We start from the raw sequence: 14,255 nt of genomic DNA on the forward strand, positions 1-14,255 counted from the left end.
TATATATATATATATATATATATATATATTATATGTTGGAAGTACAGTAAATATGCATATGTTGACATGGAAACTGGACAGTTGACGAAATCACCTCAGATGGTTTTTCGGAATTAATCTCATCTATACTTGTAGAATCCGCACCAAAACACGACAGAGCTTCTGCAAGTGTATCCTACAAATGCTTATGCATTGTAACATAATAATGTGAAGAATGATAATATGCCAAAAAGAATAAGTTGTAAACTAGAGGAATATGAAATAACGCATTCATGATCATCGTCATTATCAGCAGCATTAGAATTATCCAAACTAGAAAGCAATTCAGGAGTAATTATCTATTCACTTTGGAAATTGTTGCATGTTGTGCTAAACATAATCTAGATAAATCTTTCGAAAAACTTTCAGTCATATTATTTATTATATATCTAATTTCCATCCTATGATTACCACATCAATTTTGTGGCAACCTTGTTAAAGCATCTTCTCCTGTATTTTGTATGCCCACATAACCTATGTCAACTTCCTAGCATTTTCTGCTCAATCCATCCCGATTTTATCAATATGGTAATATTAATCTTAACATGTAGATTTTAAATTTGTATCCATTTAACCATAAGAGTTTAATATTACATTTGTATGTATAATTTTCAAAATTTATAAATTGGAAAATATTTTAAGAAAATAGTGATCATCATCACCATAGATTTAGAAAATTCAATCAAGCATACGAGATATACCTCAATAAAACTATTATGGCATTGCACAATCAATCAATTGAATAACTCACCGCGAAATCTATGCTGCAGCGAATGCGTACCGATAAGTAGGGCGAGAAGAGCAGGGCTTCCTCCCCTTCCATTGCTCTAGTGCAGAATCCATCTTCTCCACGTTTCCTTTTAAAATGAAGGGAGACCAGAGATTTTACTCTTTGGCCCCCTTGCTCTATCATGGTTGACGAGAAGAGAGTCGAGAGATAGCGGCAAGTAAGAAATTGAAGCACAGTATTGGTAGGAGATGGATGGATGTAGACGAAGCGCCGGAGAAAGCGCAGACGGCTTATCATCGTCGTCGGAGAGACACGAAAGTGAAAACCCTAGCTACTCACAAAAGCTTAAAATCACGAATCAGATGAGAGGGAAGGTTTTCTTTGAGATCACATTTAAATATATTTTTTTTATTTTAATTTCGAATTTATAAATATAATTAATAATATTAATCATTATAAAAAACCTAAATATTTTCTTTTAAATCTTAAAAATTTATAAATGTGCTAAAATATAATAAAGAAAATGATGGAGGACCAAATAATAATTTAACTATGCAAGTTGACAAATGCAGACTGCTTTTTGAACTCTCAAACATTATAATATTCCGCCAAGCTTATCTTCCCGTCAAGAGGTTTTGTTTGGGCATGATCGGGTCGGGTCAGTCGGGTTGGGTCATTTTTATATTTTATGACATTTACATACCCACCATCTAATTTGTTATATTTACATATATAGCCCCTAAACTTTAATTATTACAATTATGCTATCAAAATCTTTCATATATATTTACATGCCTATTACATAAGAAAATATTGTCATCCTTAATATCTTAAAGATGAATATTTCATATATAGATTTGTATATATGTAAGTACATTTTCATTTAAAAAAAAGGAGCATTTACATACACACCACCCAATTCTTATGCATTTATATTAGTAACACTTAAATTTAATTTGTTATATTTATACCACTAAAATTTTAATTATCTTATTAAAAATAACATTATCTTATTATTTCATACATAGATTTGTTTGGTGTTAGATATGTAAATACTTAGAAATTGAGGAGTACATAAGTAAATTTTCAAGCGGTTCGGGTTACTATCCGGCTCGGCCCGACCAAAGAAGCGTAGTTTCCGGTCCAGTATCCCGCGCTTGGCGAACAAAATACGCGGCCGCCGCCAACTTTTCAGTGTGATAAATGTGAGAGGAGAGAGGAAAAGAGCTTAGGAACGTTGAAGTTTGAGAGAAGGCGGCTCAGAATCAAATTGGTCGGAGAATGATGGGAAAAGATATCCTGCATAAGATGAAGGTACGTCCCTTTTTGATCGGTTTGCTTTTTTTTTTTTTTTTTTTGCGCGGAATTAGGTCGATCAGATCCTGCAAAAATGTTCATTTTTGTTTGGAAAATAACCTAGATGGTGGATTTGATATGGGAGTAAAGTTGAATTTATTGCTTGTGGTTGAATGTGATGAAATCATGAACCGGGAATGCTTCTACATTTCATTCGATTGGTTGATTTGGGTGGGGTATTTAAGGAAGCTTCTTAGGGTTGTTTAAGGAGGATTTTTTTTTTAGGTTTTAGGTTTTGGGATTGAAGAATATGAACGGCTTGATATGGGTTGATGGGAGGGTATGGAAATGGGAGTTGATTATGTTATAGCAGTCGGATTTTGTTGTCTTTTCATTATTTTGTTTGCTTAGGGCAAGAGCTAATTGACTTGCAACATATATATTTATGATTTTTTTTTTTTTTTTTGCTAGGGATTTCAGGATTTGAGCTAGCAAGAAGATTCACAAGAGTTGTTAATTTGTTTTTCTTATTTTTCTAAACTATGTTAGAGGATGTTTCAACAATGTTACTGCTAATATTGAAATGCTTTTGTTTGAAGAAATGTAAAAACCTTTCATGATTTGGAAATGGTATCTTTATTTAGTAATGATTAAATCGAAGAAAAAATTATACTAATTTTATGCTAAAATTTAAGTCTTAGTTAATAGTGTCCTAAAATAAACTTAGCAGGAGTTATAATCTTTTTTTTCTTTGCAGAAGATTATTTGGAAACTTGTCATTATGTTAGTTTAATTTCTTGAGAGCTTACCTAATACCTTGGATAATTTTGGTTGGGCTTCATCATTTTATTAAGGTCACTTTGAAGCAACATTTTCAAAGTTACACACACACACACACACACAAACACACACAAACACACACACACGTATATATACTAAATGTGATCATTGATCCATCTAGATTCACTCTGGTTTCCTTATGGTTCACACCCGCGTTGATAAGTAGTATTAGAGTCAATAGTTTAGGTAGGATCAAGTGACACTTTCAATTTATGATCCCATAAGTCTTAACAAGTCCACCATTGTTGAGCAAAAAAATTATAAGCGGATGACTCCCATGATTAATTGACACGTTGAATGGGATTTTGATGCATTATATTTTCTTTTATTTGATTGGGAACGATGAATAATGTGAAGAGTTCCCATGTGAGTGGGAGATTATTAAGGCACATTGGTGAGGATAAGGGTTTAGTATTATACCATGCTTAAAATTACATAATAAGAGGTTCGCCTTAGTGTTTTTTTGGTGAAAATTGGCTATATGGAATACATCTTATGGATGCCTTGATAACAAGGCTGAGCGTTCCACCACACAATAAACAAGAGGCATACATCTCAAATCATAGGTGATCTTAAATATATATATTTATACTTAGATATAATTTCAAAGCTCTATTTTGTAATTTCATCCCATCTAAAACTGCATTCAAGCATAAATCTAAACCTCTCAATTCCTCTCCTTAACAACCTTCAACCCAGCAAGTATACTCTCATTGAATTCGTTTCATTTCTTATCCGAACTTCTATGCTAGGTGATCTTAAATATATATATTTATACTTAGATATAATTTCAAAGCTCTATTTTGTAATTTCATCCCATCTAAAACTGCATTCAAACATAAATCTAAACCTCTCAATTCCTCTCCTCGACAACCTTCAACCCAGCAAGTATACTCTCATTGAATTCGTTTCATTTCTTATCCGAACTTCTATGCTATCATTGTCGTTGCCATTGCTTTGACAAGCCGTCATCCACAACATTTCTCATATTTTCAATGAAAATTTCATTTTTTTTCTTTTCTTAACCTTAATTTTTTTATTTTCTTAATTTATCATTTCATTTTTTTAACATGTACATTTTTTAATCTATTTTTTAAATTAAAATTTTGCTTTAGATTTTTTCAGATAGGTTAAAAGTCATGAGAAAGTTTAATGGGAAATTAAAAAGATCGGGCATGAAAAAATTATCTGCAAGTGCAAATTGGAGGGGGTTGAATGGTCACAATTCTATTGAAGTCCAGCTACTATGATAAAGTTGTTAAATATGGTGTAATTAGCATGCCAAAGCATCCATCAGTTCATAATAATGTTGCATCATATCCCAAAGTTCTTTGAAAAGTAAAAAGATTCATGCTTAGAAGAACAAAGCAACTACGTCAAAGCATTTGGCATGGCAACAATTTGACAAGAGAGTTAATAGCAAATATCATTATGGTTGTAGGCTTAATAGCAAAAATGATTCTTCTTCTTTGGCATAAACGTCTAATATAAGTGGAATAGGACCTTTAGACTAATATATAATGAGTGTGGAGGATGAAAATGAAGTTTAGCCACAACTGCAGAGGAAGATCTGACAATATTATCTCTTCTTTGTCGTAGGAAGGAGGAAGACTAACACAATTCAATGAGAAAATAACTTTAAAAGTTATTATAAAAATTCATATAAATCAATTTATATTCATCAAAAGTCATGAATTTTAATTTTAGTTAATATTCTTATTTTTATTGTTTATGGAAGTTGATTATGGTTGAGATTGATGATGAGGAGAAAGAGTAGGAGAATATTGACACGATCGAGGATAAGAATGGGAGAAAGCAATTCACTAGAATCATGATTCTAATAAAGGCCCTCTATACGATGAGAGTTAGATATTTAAATTTATAAATTTTAATCATACTAGTTTAGAGTCTTATTAATGTTGATTTAAGAGAAAATTTATTGCTATGATATTGCTTTGACTTGTGATCTTTCTTTGATGTTATACTAGTAATTCTTAATTCATTCTTTTATAAGTTTAAATGTGGTAGTTGTAAGAGAGTTATTGTTTGACTTCTTGGAAAAAATTAATATTTATAATTCACTCTGCATCTTTTATGAAGTCATTTTCCTCACCGCAGGTTTACAATCACCTTTTTAAAAAGTTGCAACCGTCCCTAATGACCCTTGTAAATTGCCCTAGTTATTGGTTTGTTTTAATACAAACTTATAAGTCTATGTCTATATTATGTGGCTATAATGAGTTTTATATTTAATATTTTGTGCAGACACGTGTGGCATTGGATTTTGTCTCATTGGGTTTGGTCTTACATCATGTAGTTCAAATTTTTCCGGCGCTGAAATATTAAATCATTGGGCCTACTTTTTGATTGAAAATAGAACTTACTAGTAGTGCATCTCTCTAGCAAGTGATATCAAAGTTGATGGTTTCACTAAATCACGTGGTTCATGCAATATGTAGTTCCATGATTTTCGGCCCTACCACCAAGATTCATCATGGTTCTAGAGCAAATGACTCTCATGATGGATCAACTTTGAACGAGCTTTTGGTGCATGATATTTGGCGATAATTTTGTTCAAGGCGTGATGGACGATGATAATGGGGAGATTGTTAAAGTACTTGAGATTTTGGGTTTATTCTCATATCAAATAGTTGAAATATATGTTGGTGTGTAACAATTAGATGATTAGCCCTCATTCATACGCGTAAATATTTGGCTTAAAAATGAAAGTGCTTATTGGTGTATGTAGCTCAACTTGAATCTTCTTTTGATCAACTTCCCTAACAATCCACAATTAGGGATTTTATTTGTTTCTTATCTAGATTTGCTTTTCTAGATCACAAAATGTTAAAACCTTTCTCCATCTATAATCTTAGAATATAAATTGCACAAGTATTGGTAAAACCTGCCCTAAACAGCTCATGCTTGATAACGTTGGAACAAGAGCGACAAGTTAACTTGAATTAGGAAGTGTCTTTCAATAAGAAAAAAATTAAAAATAATAATAAAAAAAAAACCAAACAAACAAACACAACACATAATTCACCAAGATTTATGTTCTTAAGCTTACATCCACAAGAGAGGAGATAGGCTATAACACATTAGGATTGCAGTCCTCAATCATTCTTGTACAAATAAAGAGCTTTTGCTAGCGTTACTTACGAATGATGTAAGCTTTTTAAAGAGAAAAAACAGGGAGATGCATACACTTAAAAAAATTGTAGCCATGAGGGTATGTATGTCATCTTTTTCTTGATATGTTAGTGCAAAATTTCAAGAATGGCTTCAGAAGCCCTGAATGAAAACCTCAATAACTTAGATATTGCATGCTTCTCCAAAATGAAACCCCCTAAATGAGAGGGATTTTTGCTTCCTCGCTTTCTTGTTGTGATCCTTGAGCACAACGATCTGATTTGACCTTTGATCAAAGAATGTAAGATTTTGGGTATCAAAATGTTAAGTTACTTGTAACAATTGGTGATGATGAGTTTGAAGCAGCATGTGCCTTGATGTTCTTTGTCTTTCCCATAATTTTTCATGGAGAACACTGTTAAAATAATCGCTTAACTTTTTTTTGCATGGGGCCATTGTAGTCCCAGAGTCTATAAAAGTGTCAATTTAATCGCCACTCTCTTAATACGGGCTAAAATAGTCCCAACAAAGGGCTATTTCACCCCTAATTTAAAAATCTGGGAATTAATTTGGCACTTTTATAGCTATTGGACTAAAATGGCCCCAAGTAAGCAGTTAGAGGAATAGTTTGGCATTATACTCTTTTCCATCCTAGTCTCCAATTCTTCCTTATGGTTACACTTCAGAAGGTGAAAACCTCAATTCAAGCTGTAATACTTTCCTGTTTTTTGTAATGTGGCATTTTTCCATCATATGTAATTTCATTATTACATAAAAAGTGGGAATTCCTCTTACAGGTTAAAGCTGGGTTGTCTTCTTCAAACACAGATACAACTGGAAAAGGCAAAACTAAGATGTCAGGAAGGCATATCAGGCATGGATACCACTTGGTAAAGGGCCAATCTAATCATCCAATGGAGGATTATATAGTAGCTCAGTTTAAGCATGCTGGCGACTCCGAGCTGGGCCTATTTGCCATTTTTGATGGCCACATGGGTCATGATGTTCCAAACTATTTACAGTCACATTTATTCGACAATATCTTGCGTCAGGTAATATGTTTTCCATTCTCATGTTCTAATTTCAGGTTTCGTGTATGCTTTGTGGTCTTTCAGTATTAAAAATTATTTCCTCGGCCACATCTTCTATTACATTTTCTCAAATGCAATTTTTTTAAGATAAATTTGGAAGGAATGTTAAAAAATTGTCATCCAAACAATTACTAGTTTTTTGGGAAATTTACATACATGCCACACAAGTTTTATGCATTTACATATCAACAGACAGAGTTTGATATTCATATTCATAATATCTTGGTATTAGATATCTATGCATGAAAAAGTGTATCACTTTTAAAAAATAAGTATTAGTTTTATTTATTATTATTTTTTTTTTTGATGTCAAAGAATTGATTGTTATTTATTTAAATACGAAAGCTTAGGTGCTAGATATGTAATTATATAAAAATTTTGAGGTATTTATGTAAATGCTGCACTTTTATATTAGCTGCTTTTTCCCTCACAAAAATAATTAGGAACTTATCATATGCAATCAACCTTTAGTTTCACCATGCTAACTTTTATTCCCTTTTATCTCATATATTCATCATGATTCGATCAGCCCGATTTCTTCACTGACACGAAAAACGCAATCAAGAAAGCATATGAAATTACCGATAGCACGATTTTGGAGAAAGCTAAAGAATTGGGAAAAGGCGGCTCCACTGCTGTAACAGCTATCTTAATAGATGGATCTAAGCTTGTTGTTGCTAATTTAGGAGATTCTCGTGCAATTATTTGCAAGAATGGCACAGCCAAACAACTCTCCATTGATCATGAACCCAGCGAAGAGCGCGAGATAATCGAGAAGAAAGGCGGTTTTGTTTCGAAAATTCCTGGTATGATATAATATCTATGTGATAAATAAGGTTGTGAGCGAACAAGTGCACTTGATGAATAACTCGTCCATATTCATATAAAACTCATTTTATGTTTTTTTTTAATAGTCAAGTAAATTATAAATTATTAAATGAATGAGCTGAAATGATATGACTTCTTTCTGATGCTTCTATTTGATTTTAGCGGAACCATTTTATTATAGGGAAATTTACATATATATCACACAAGTTTTGTGTATTTAGATATCTAACAACCAAAGTTTGTCATACTTATTTCACTTCAAAAAGGTTGTGATGGTGATATTTTTATTTTTGATGTTAAAGATTTGAGTGATATACATGTAAATCTAAATGTTTAGGTATTAGATATGTAAATATATAAGATTTATGTGGTATGTATGTAAATGCTTTATGTGGTATGTATATTTATGTGGTATGTATGTAAATGCCCCTTTAATCTATTTGTGATTGTAACTATGCTGATAATTCAGGAGATGTGCCCCGTGTTGACGGACAACTTGCCGTTGCGAGGGCGTTCGGAGATAGGAGTTTGAAGGTGCACCTTAGCTCTGAACCATATGTCAATGAGGAGATAATCGATGATGAGACGGATTATCTTGTCTTAGCGAGCGATGGATTGTGGAAGGTGAGTTTTTTTGGCAGCAATTTTCCTTTTACAGATACTTTTCTTGTGCGTAAAATGTCAAAATAGTTCTCAGATTCATTTGCAGGAGGTTTAGTCCCGGATTCTATAAAGTGTCGGTTTAGTCCCTAGATTTTTTTTTTTTAGCATGGGTTGAAATAATCTACAGTGAGGGTTCTTTCAGCCCCAATTTACAGAGTTTGGGGACTAATTTGACATTTTTATAAACTTTGCGGCTAAATGACCTCATGTAAACAGTCAGTGGACTATCTAGCACCTTACTCTGTTTCTCATACTCTATAATTGCTAATTGAGCTTTGGTGTTATCAGGTGATGTCAAACCAGGAGGTCATCGACGCCATCAAAGGTATTAAGGATCCTCAGGCTGCTGCTAAACATTTGACAGAGGAGGCTCTCATCAGGAAGAGCAAAGATGACATCTCTTGCATTGTGGTGAAATTCGAGTAAGATTTGCAATTTTGAAGATTAGTTTCTTTGTTTTGTTTGTATATTGTTTGTTGAACAAGTTCAAGGTTGAATTTTTAAATAGAATTGTGATGTTTCTAATTTTGTTTGGAGAAGGATATGGTGCAGTGGATTAAAATTGTATTATGGATTTAGTTTCAGTTATGTTGGTGTACTGTTTTTATTGTAGTTTATGTTGGAATTAGGCGCTTTGGAATAAAATATATGGAGGGAAATAAAATAAAAATTATAAGGATTTGCCTAATTTATGAATTTTTTTTTTTTTTTGGAAATTTGGATACATACCGCACAATTTAATTCATTAATATGTACATATCTAGCACCTAAAGTTTGATATTTACACTTATAACACTTTGGTGTCTGGAAGTTATGCATTAGAAGGTGTTCTTCACTTTTAGAACTTAGCAGCAGTGGTATGTTTGATGTGATATTAAAGATTAGTGTTATGTATGTAAATTTGAAAGTTAGGTGTTAGATTTTGTGGTATGTATGAAAATGACTCTTTTTTATGGTTGTAGATTTTGTTATGTTAATTATGATGATTTTGTAAAGGAAATTCTCAGCCTCTCTTTTATTATTATTTTTATTATTATTATTTTGACACTAGTTGATTTATCTGTGTAAAAAGTTTGCATAGGATATATTTGTCTTGCCAATCATTAAATGATGTGCATGTTATCATCTAATATTTCCCATACTAGAATCAATGCACCATTATCACATGTGGTATCCATCAAGGCAAAAACTCACTCGAGGTATCTTTCAATTTTTACACTAACATACATAGTTGAGTTATAACCAGTAAGTTAATAGTTTCAACAGCTATACTTGGCTGCAGCAATAGATGATAGTAAAACTTAATTGGATTGTTCATATTAACTCGCTCGATCATCTCAATTCTTTTTTTCAGCATTTAAGTGTCTTATGATGCCAGAATTGAGAAATCTTATGTTCGTTAGATTTCTCTTGTCAAGCCACTTGATTTGAATATAAGCATGTCAAATTTAGAGATTATTTAGTTTTCCAATTAATGCACTAAATTTTTTTTATTGCACTTCCAAGTGATTGACTTGGGGGCTTATATGGACTTGAATTGAATCACTTGCAGTGTCATTGTGTTTGTTTTGTAGTTTAATCATAAATTTGTTAAAATTAGAGTTTGGATGATTTTAAATCTAAATACGGAAGATTTCTTATTTAAAATACATTGAAATTCATGCATGATCATATAAACTTATCGATGACATATTGATAATAAACGCAGTATAAGTGATCCTAAAATGGCACCCGCGTTTAGAATTTATTATCACATTTAAATTTAGGGGCATGTACATTCATATCACCCAATTAATATACATTTACATATAAAAATTTTTATGTACATTAAAAAATGATCTGCACGAATCTTAAAATAATATAACGGTCCAGATCGTAAAGATAAATGGCTAGAATCTCCTTGGACGAAAAGTTACAAATCCTCATGAATTTGATCGGTTGAAGACCACCATTCGACCGAAGGTCGCCCGGCCCATGGCTAGTCGACCCACCGAAAGTTAAACGACCAAAGGGCCACCCTGGCCAACCAAGGACAGGCATTCAGGCCAACGATCGATTAAAAGTATAACACACCTAACAATCAAACAAGTATCAACATGGAGCTCTCTGAATAGCTTCGCCAAATATCTCCAGAGACCATCAATAAATAATAATCAAGAAAGCTGATCGGCCATCCAAAAGCCAATCGACCACCCCACTCAAAAACAGATTGGTTTCCTAGAACGAAGGTCGATAGATGTCCAGACTAAAGTCGATCTACCCAAAGACCTACCGAGATAATAATACGATGTGCAACCCCTTTGTAATTTAACACATTTGTCCCTCTAGCTTTTATAAATAGGATCATCATATCATTTATGAGGGGTTTCTTGGCTCTTCTCTCTAGACTCATCTTATATAGGGAGAACTCTCTCTCATGCTCTCTTGTAACTGCCACTTCCAATATATAAAATGAGTCACTAATCCCGAGAATACGTCAGTTTTCCCTAGAGGGGCTAGTGTTACATCCCCCCCCACGGTTCTTATCGCACCGATTTTTAGGCATGTTTCACAGGATAGATTTGGGATCAACAATTTGATACATAGGTAAGGTGAAATTAGCTTGAAGATTGTTAATCGCTACAAAGTTGATTTGGATTTGAGTTAAAATTGAGATCAAATCGAATAGAATGAGTCAAGCTAAGATCCAAACCTTTGGATTAGACTTTTTTCGATCGAATTTTTTATCCTAAGTTAGATCAGATTGATCTCACCAACAAACAGATCGATAATAAGCGAACGATATAAATGGGGCCTCGTGTCACATTGTGAACTGCATATGCAGACAGTTTATTTGGTAATTCATTAAACCCTAAAATATTCTCAATCCCACAATCGCTTGTCTGCTCTCCATTTCGTTTGGCCTTCTCTTGCCTGCCCTTTTCAAAATCTCTAACCTTAGGCGAGGAATGAGGAGGAATCGACACTCTGGTACAACGTTCCAGCAACTAAAAGCCTTCGGTGGTGTCGTTTGCTCATTGCTTGATCTGTGACCTCCATCTCTTTAACCTCACCTTCTCCTTTTGGTCTATTCAAAAACAAACTTCTCCAAATATTGGGTTTTGCATCTAAGATAGTTGTCATTTATTGCATCTCTACTTTATTATGATAAATGTGTATACGTTTTTTTCGGTTTGCCATTGGCGATAAGATAAATTATCTAATATGGGGTATTTAGTACCACATTCAGGACGACATTTTATCTAATTCTCTGTGGTGTGATATCCATCATTGAAGGATATTTACTTTAGAGTTAGATTATGTTGTAATGGTGCTAGAAACCTTAGTTTCTAATTATTCCTTTGTTTTTTATTGCTTGTGGTTGTTGAATGTTTTATAGGGTTGCCAAGGTCATGAGCCAAAAGCGACATTCGAGCCAGATCAGTCAGGTTCACTAGCCAAAAATGACATTTGAGCCGGCTTGCTCACAATTAGATCCGGCTAAAAAATTGCTCGATTTCAATCCAAGTTGGATCAAACATGGATCGAGCCGGTCTATGAGTCCAATTTGATCTGTATTGTAGCAATTCGATTCGATTTTTGAGCCACTTTTGGATCGGCTCAAAATTGGCACATCACAGCACTAATGGTATATATGTAAAAATTGAAGTTTAAATGTTAGATATGTAAGTATATAAAAATTAGGGAGTATATATGTAAATTTTCTATAAATTTAAGCCTGATTAGTAAATCTCAACAAACAAATATCCTTATTCTCACGTCGAAGTACCGGATCTTGCAAGAGTTCCCATTTAGGCCTGCGGCAAAGTACTACTCCCTCGGATCGCGTCCCCTGCCACAGCTACGAGCAGGCAGCATTCATCAATAATTTAATAATTGTACAAATATAGGGTCACCATAACATTCACCCAAGAAATAACCCTCTATCGCTTTTCTTCCACGTGTAATATACTCACTATTGGCCCCATATTTTTTCGAAATAATATTTAAATATATATATAATTCATTAATTTTATTAAAAAAATTTAATTGACATCATGACAATAAAAATTCATAATCAATTAAAATTATAAAAATATATTAAATCATATTTAAATAAATATTTAAATATATAAATAATAAGATGTAAATCTCACCTGGTCTAAATATTTTCTTATTAACGAAATAGCTCATGATCTGCTCATAACAAGTTGAACACAAATAATTTTTTTGCTCCCAATATATAAACGAATCGAATATGAATAATGAAATTTTTCAAAAATAATGAGCAGACATGAACTCGCCTAAACCCAAGCTGAAGCCCAATCCCAGGGCAAAAATTGGCATACATAAGATGTACGCAGAGCTGCACATGTCGGAGGTTATTATTGAGGGATTATAGGTAAATTATAGAGATATTACAGGAGTTGTAATTTATATATAATCTCTTAATATCCTCTGAAAAATCTCGCACGTATTCAAATTTTTGTTCAAATCTCAGGCCTTAGGAATATATAATACGAAAGTGCGCCTGTTGAGAGGTACGCATACTGGGACCAAGCAAAGGGACCCACAAACGACTCAGGGCCGACCGACAACGACGCGACGGAACAAAGCGCGGTCGCTTTCTAGAGTTCTTTTTCCGATACACCAAACAGGCTTCGTGGAAAGATAGGAGCACAGAAAGCGGATGTGTCTTCGAGTTATGCTTGCAGAGTTGGAGTGACCTTTCGGCAAGGAAATTATAATAAATAATAACATATTTATGATGAGAAAAATAATTAAATTACATGCATACCATTCAATTCTTATGTATTTATATATTGAAAAATTTTCTTAATTTTAATTTGGACATATATATATCATAGATATATGAATTTAAAAATCGAACTGGTGGTACGATCAGTTTAACTTCAAATAAGTCATTTAGCTCGTTTGATTCAAGCTCAGAATTGTATAATCGAGATCGAACCAGTTAGAACCGGTAAATCAGTTTTACTTCTAAAGAACCTTGAGGTTAAAATATTATCTAACTTTAATTTTATGATTTTTATTTGGAAATAAGATATTTGAATTAAAAATAGTGAAAATATCATGTATTAAAATTTTAATTTAGAATATTGTTCAAAATAGTCAGAAAATATTGTCTTAAATTAAAATATTATTTATTAAATCAATAAAAATGATATTAATATATCATTATTATATTATATATATTATATTAAAATACTTTAAATATTTATTACATTATCCTGTTAAGCCATCGATTCAACCCTGATCAAACCAATGAAACGTTCGTATTTCATATTTTAAAAGTTAAAACAATGATATTTTATGTGCAATAAAAGATTTAGATTGCGTAAATATAAAAAATAAATTTTATGTTAGATTTATAAATACATAAAAATTGGGTGGTATGCACATGACAAATAAAAAGGTATTTAAGGGTGTATAAATCGGGTGTTCTAAAGTTTATGTATTTTTATTTTTTTTTTTTTAAAAAAAATCAATCTTTTATTTTCTCAATATTTAATAAAAAGAAAAAAAAGTTTAAAGTTTAATGATTCAATTGGATAGGATTGATATATTTTAAATGATAAAATAATTTTATTTAAGAAAATTCATATACAATATTATAACTAAATACATTATATATA

The 14,255-nt window shown here is 32.3% G+C and overlaps 2 protein-coding genes across 2 annotated transcripts in view; one reads left to right on the forward strand and one right to left on the reverse strand.

The window, feature by feature from the left end:
• Positions 1-1,119, reverse strand: part of LOC110030900 (ribosomal protein L11 methyltransferase) — a 17,626-nt gene extending 16,507 nt beyond the window's left edge. Inside the window, exons 1-2 of the mRNA XM_020733879.1 lie at positions 791-1,119; positions 95-175 (exon numbers count right to left, since the gene is read on the reverse strand). Coding sequence (XP_020589538.1) covers positions 95-175; positions 791-1,066 — 357 coding nt within the window. The 5' untranslated portion in view covers positions 1,067-1,119. The remainder of the gene's footprint in view (positions 1-94; positions 176-790) is intronic.
• An 826-nt stretch (positions 1,120-1,945) lies between these two features.
• LOC110030994 (probable protein phosphatase 2C 62) lies at positions 1,946-9,298 on the forward strand. Its single transcript, XM_020734005.1, has 5 exons — positions 1,946-2,083; positions 6,835-7,089; positions 7,658-7,934; positions 8,426-8,580; positions 8,908-9,298. The coding sequence occupies exons 1-5, from the start codon at positions 2,051-2,053 to the stop codon at positions 9,043-9,045; spliced, it is 858 nt and encodes a 285-aa protein (XP_020589664.1). The 5' UTR covers positions 1,946-2,050; the 3' UTR covers positions 9,046-9,298.
• The last annotated feature ends 4,957 nt before the right edge of the window (positions 9,299-14,255 follow it).

Source organism: Phalaenopsis equestris, unplaced genomic scaffold (genome assembly GCF_001263595.1).
Source record: "Phalaenopsis equestris unplaced genomic scaffold, ASM126359v1 Scaffold000761, whole genome shotgun sequence".
Taxonomy (NCBI): Eukaryota; Viridiplantae; Streptophyta; class Magnoliopsida; order Asparagales; family Orchidaceae; genus Phalaenopsis; species Phalaenopsis equestris.